A 6000-nucleotide genomic window follows, 5' to 3' on the forward strand; every position below is an offset into this window, starting at 1 on the left:
ACCCTCAGGCGCTGAATTTGGATCAGTTCTCGGCCCACAGCTCATTTCTTCTTCTGTGGTGTGGTGCTGGGTAAGAAAATCCGACCGTATTAGAAATTCTGTTCCCTGCTTGTCTCTACGCAGCAGAGTTATAAATACATGCACCAGCATGACCCACTGCAGGTCTGCATGAACTTTATATCTAATTGATCAGAGGTGCCCCCCCCCACACACACACACACACACAAATACAAACACACCATTACCCCGCTGCCTGGGACAAGGAGGGGGTCCATCTGTTTCTCACCACAGCCTCGCTAGCAGATAAAAATCTGGCTTCTAAAAACAGACAGGACGAGGTGAGATGGTGAGAGCAGGATGGAGATAGTGGGACATTCAGAGGGGATGGAGAAGGAGCTGAGGGGGAAGAGAGAGATGAGAAGGAGCTGGAAGGAGTGGGAGTAAAGAGGAGAGAGCAGGACTTGGCATGGTTTGAAGCGTTGGTTGTCTGTGGTGAGGTGTTTTTTTTTTTTTTTCCTCCAGAGAGACAATGACTGAACTCAGTGTGGGTGTGTTTGTTCTAGATATTCTCATCATTTTTTGTTGCATCCATTTAAACTGTTGTGACTAAACATGCCCACAACATCATGTCACTTCCTAAACGCCACAGCCTGTTTGTAGCTGTAAAAAGAGTGACACCCTCCACAGTTGGAGGATAAAATTGGAAAAGAAGGAGAACCCCCCCCCCCCCAAATCACTTCACCCAAGTTGAATTTTTGAGGGAGGAGGAGGGTGTCAGAGAACATTTTCTCCAGATTGAAAAATAGATCTGATGTCAGATGCAAGACTTGAAACATCAAACTCCGAAACCCAAATGAATCACTTTACAGTCACTGTTCATGTCAGGTTTGAAAACTTAAGACTTCACCTCTTTTTGTGATTCACGTGAATCCAAATAAAAATTTAATTAATCAACATTCAGTTCAACATCCACTCGGTTAATTACTGATTAATTAAACAAAGGCGTGGTTTTCGTGAGGACCAAATGAGCGGACGACATAAAAACAAGCGTACCATCATATCCTCACATATGGTTACACATAGACGACTTACCGGCCAGACACAGGCCAAGGAAGAAATTGTAAATCAAAATCCAAAGAGCATAAACTCGAACCTATAATCCATTTAGCTCCTCTTAAAATCAGTAGGCTAATTAGATTAAAGTCGGGCTTGAATCAGAGCACTAGCATTTTACACTCCCGAAGGCAAATTAGGCGACTTAATTGCCGAACAACCTGTTAATCTTCCTAAATGAAACAGCTTCACTGTTATTCTCTTCAGTATAAATGTACAACAGTTTACGCAGTCTTTTCATTTTTCTGTCATAATATTTCTGCTGTTCTTCCGGTTCTGTTCCTTGCTCTTACCTGTGTGTGCGGATGATGGTCGAACATGTCCATTTGGATCTCCTGGGTTGAGGTCGAAGGCGTCCTGGACATACTACTTTTCTGTACCATTGATTTAACTTTTTACAATCTATTTTCAGTTTCGTGTGTTTATGATGGTGTCGACAGGCTCATCTTTTGTTTATTTTTTTTTTCTAGGGAGGGTTTGAAGCCGCTGATGTATCTGAGCTGGCTGGTAATATAATGGCAACAGCTGCCTCCCTCCAGCCTATAGCGTTACAAACTGGCGCACCAGGCTTTTACACTAAAGTCAAGTCAACGGGATGACACAACAACACATCCGGTTAACGCTTTCAGAATAAAATGATTTGAACCGTAAACTAAATATTGCGGTGACTAGGAGGGTGTAGTTCACTTTACACTATATTAAAGATGCAAGCAATTGATTTTCTTAAAATAACCATTTACATACACATAATCCTCTTTATTCTTATGAAACAATTCAAATGGACGAGGATATGGCTTCTATGACCTTGCCACTGAATCGAAGACTGCAAACACACTGTGGAAAATGATTAATCAATAAATGAATAAAGGAATGTATAATAACCAGTCAGCCTCAGTCACACATCACAAAGCAATCACAAAAACATGTGTCAGAAGGCAGGGAGACCTATATCTAATATATAATGTAATAAAATATAATCACAACATTAGCACATACTTTAACTCATATGATAAGTAAAAAATGGAGGAGTAAGGGTAGCTCTGTCTTCCCTTCAAATAGTTGTACTTAACTAAAAACTCTGTAATAAATGTTGGTCTGTATTATACTATTTATCCTCATTGTCACTATGTGCAGGTCATTATGCCATTAGAGGGTTACACAGATATAGACTGACATATTAACATTCATACTTTAGACAATTAAGAGTTTGTGGTTTGCTGAATATTTTATGAAGTATAATATGTGGGAGGAAACACACATGAACTCCATTAATGATAACCTATTATATGCCACCCATGTTTCATTTCATTTCATCATTCATTTTGTCCAAAGTGATTTACAAAGAATGTCAACATTCATTTGGCCTATATAGCTTATACAATTACACATATTATTACTACTACTGGGTTATAACACTTAGTAATAATGATTATAGCAATATTAAAGGAAATATTAGTAGTCATAGGTGATAAAAAAATAGGTCGTCTTCTAACGCACATGCTTTTATTCTGAAGACTGATTCCTCTTACTTCCGGTATGTTGCGTCTTCCTCTGTCTGTCTTGACGTCGTTTCTCTCTCCTGTGTGCGCTCCACAGACTCCAGCTGGGAGCCGAGGTCCACGCCCCACTGAACAGACCCCACCTTCACTTATCGACTGATGGGAGAACAACAGAGCCGCGGGGCGGAGGCTGTGACTGTGGCCGAGCCGCTGGTCCCCACGCTGGGATCCAGTGACCAGAGCTCCTGGAGGGCTGTCATGGGGTAGTTCAATTTCACAGTAAGTTTGCAGCAGCACCAGGGAGGCTCAGTATCTGAAGTCTCTATGATTTGAGGATCATGCAAAAACGCCCAAACCCCACCAGCTCCTGGGGCCCTGTCCCTGTTCTAACTGATGTAATGTTGACCCAGGGTGGGTGGGATTAGGGGTGGCTGAATGTTTCGGATGCAGAGCTTCACTCGGGCCCTGAAACATGCAAGGAATTATAGATATTTGCAGTTTGAGGCCCTGAGTTGTTGTTAGCATTGCTCTGGTAGATCAAGACAGCAAATAGAAATGTTGCTTACTGGGATTATGTTAGCAACATAATAACATTTACACAATAAAAGTTAAATATGGATGCAAACAGTAAGGATGGTCCTGTGCACCTACAGCGGGTCAAAACGATGCGAAAGATGTGAGGGTTTGTGAAAGTGTCCAAAAAGTCAGTGGTTAAATGCACAAAAAAACAAATGTGGTATAGTGCAGCCCCATGACCAAACAAAAATAAACAAAATAAAGTAAAATTTCTTCCTGCTGTCAAATTTGTTGACATGAGTAACAGCTAAATCAGAGTTGTTTAAAACATGCATTAATACATCTTTTGGCCACATAACATAAGCATATCATCACCTGTGCACACAGCTGTGTTGGCATATCTACACAGCCGGCAAAAATGGAGCAACATATGGAGTGATATTTCTGGCTCCCTGATGAAAGTATGTCCAACATTCACTCACCTTTTAGCGCTGATTTCTCCTGAGAAAAATGTCTTTATGTTCCACTTCTTCAACTAGCTAGCGCTAACTTTGTCAGTCTGTTGTTTGGCTGTGGACAGGAAGTGTACATTGGATTTATCAGGTGCATTCAGACAGAAAGCAAAGCGCATTTCTGCCTCGTGTCATTCACATGAATTTTCCTCAAACAGCCAAGTGTACAGACGTTAGCTGTAAGTTAACATGTGTTTCTGTGTGTTTGTGTTCAGCTCGGCCTCTGACTGAACTCATCAGAAACTCCAGTTCTAGTTCTCTAGTTCTTCCCTCTCTGTCTCGGTACGTTCATGAAGCGAATTTATGAAACAGAATAAAACTGAAGACTCAACCAAAACAATGAGCTGAAAGATGTCAGCAGTGGTGGAAGAAGTATTCAGATCCTTTGCTTAAGTAGACCTACCAATAGGCTACTTGAGTAAAAGTACAGAAGTATTATCAGTAAAATGTACTTAAAGTATCAAAGTAAAAGTACTTGTTCTGCAGTAAAATGTCTCCTGTGAGAGATATGTTATTGTATATGACATTATTAGATTGTTAATACTGATGCATCGATGTGTAAATAGCCTTTGTAGCTGGTCGAGGTGGAGCTAGTTTTAACTACTTTATATGCAGTAAGGTAGGTCAGTCCAGAAACTTGACAAGGGACCCCAACGAGACACTGTTTTTCTGTCAGAGATCACAAGCCACCCCTGGCTTCATCTTCAACAATGTATTTTACAAGCTCATCATTGTTTTTCTATGTAAAATCTTAATTTGAAAAGTAGCTGTCAGATAAATGTAGGGGAGTAAAAAATACAATATTTGCCTCTGAATTGTAGTGGAGAAGAAGTTTAAAGTAGCATAAAATGGAAATACTCAAGTAAAGTACCTAAATACTTGAGTACTTAATTGCTTTCCACCACTGGATGCTAGTGTGGGGAACTGGTGGTAATTCTCTGTGGGTTCGTCACTATGAGCCTCCCCATTAGAAATCACATAAGTCACTTGATCCTAAAATATGTATTAGTGCTCCTTTGAGTTTTCAGATGCTTGATGACGTTTGCAATGCGTCTCTTTGAGACCTGATCAGTTGAGAGAAAACTGAAACTCTTAAACTGTGAATATAAATAGTTCCGGTGAGGTGGTTACCTCAGTAGGAGGAGGCCTTGATGGTTATCCTCTTCAAAAAAAAAAAAAAACACAAGCAGAGAAACAGAAGCATGGTGTACTTTCAAAATGATGGGAGTCGTGTCTGTCCCTGTGACTGTCCTGCAGCAGCTGCTCGACATCTTCCTCCAAGAAAAACATGGTGTGCAGCGGGAGAACCAAGGTACCTGATAGTTAGCAGATGCTCTTCTTTGCAAGTGCTTGCAGCGAAGGCAACAGTAGAATAAACTCAAGTTTATAGTTAAAAGATCTTTTGCACTAGTAATACCGCAGTGTAGAAATACTCTGTGACAGGTAAAAGTCCTGTATTCAGAATTTAGTAAAACTACAAAAGTATTAACATCAAGATTTAATTCAAAGTACCAAAAGTAAATGTACTTGATCTGCGGAATGGCCACCTCGTCTTCGTGTATATTTTGGCTGTTTGAGTTCTAACTGTGTTTTTGTCTCCTAGATGGGAGTGACTTGATGAGTGTTGCCTACTTCATGAACAGTGAGTAACAACACACAGGTACATCACGAACACCCTGATGAGTTCAGCATTAAAGGACCTGCAAATGTGCTGACTGTGTCCCTCTGACGCTGAGGCGTCGTCCTGCTGGTCATTGGAAGCTCAAAGTACCTGATGGTGAGGAGAGACCTCAGGCTCAATGCTGCTTTCAGTGACTACATTTACTGTGTCAGTAGAGTAAACAAGTTTAAGGGAACCAATACATTTTGACCAACAGATGTGACCTTTATTGAAGTATAATTCACAAACAAGCCTGGTTTAATCATTTCTTATTCACTCGTAAAAAATGTACTAAACAATCTGTATACGAAATGAAGGATTAAACGCAGTAGTAAATTAATGCAAGTGAATGTGTGAAATGGTTGATATGAAGTGCTTAAAGTGTATCATGGTGAAGTTCAGCAGAATTGTTAAGCACAGCAGTGATTACTGCCTACTGTATGCACAACTTGCACAACACACCTCTGTACATTCATTCACTAATCAATTTTAAGATTCATTCAAAATTGAAATAATTGGTTTTGGGCACTATACCCTGCTAGAGCTAATCAGCTGCTGCATTGCAATTAAGCAACGTTGCAAAATCTGTTGAGGAGGGACGATCTTTTCTGCCTGTACAGCAAAAACGTAGCCAGACTGTAGTGATGTTTGTACCTATTTGTCTCAGGTGAATCTAAAGTTTCTCCATCATGTTGCATGT

General features: G+C 40.4%; 1 protein-coding gene across 6 annotated transcripts in view; it reads right to left on the minus strand.

Annotated features, from left to right (window-relative positions):
* The window catches only part of cacnb1 (calcium channel, voltage-dependent, beta 1 subunit), a 32060-nt gene extending 30389 nt beyond the window's left edge, over positions 1 to 1671 (minus strand). For all 6 annotated transcript variants that reach the window (XM_044181816.1, XM_044181815.1, XM_044181814.1 and 3 more), the window contains exon 1: positions 1407 to 1671. In XM_044181816.1, coding sequence (XP_044037751.1) covers positions 1407 to 1496 — 90 coding nt within the window. In that variant the 5' untranslated portion in view covers positions 1497 to 1671. The remainder of the gene's footprint in view (positions 1 to 1406) is intronic.
* Between the last annotated feature and the right edge of the window lie 4329 nt (positions 1672 to 6000).

This window comes from Siniperca chuatsi, linkage group LG21, assembly GCF_020085105.1.
Source record: "Siniperca chuatsi isolate FFG_IHB_CAS linkage group LG21, ASM2008510v1, whole genome shotgun sequence".
NCBI classification, from domain to species: Eukaryota; Metazoa; Chordata; class Actinopteri; order Centrarchiformes; family Sinipercidae; genus Siniperca; species Siniperca chuatsi.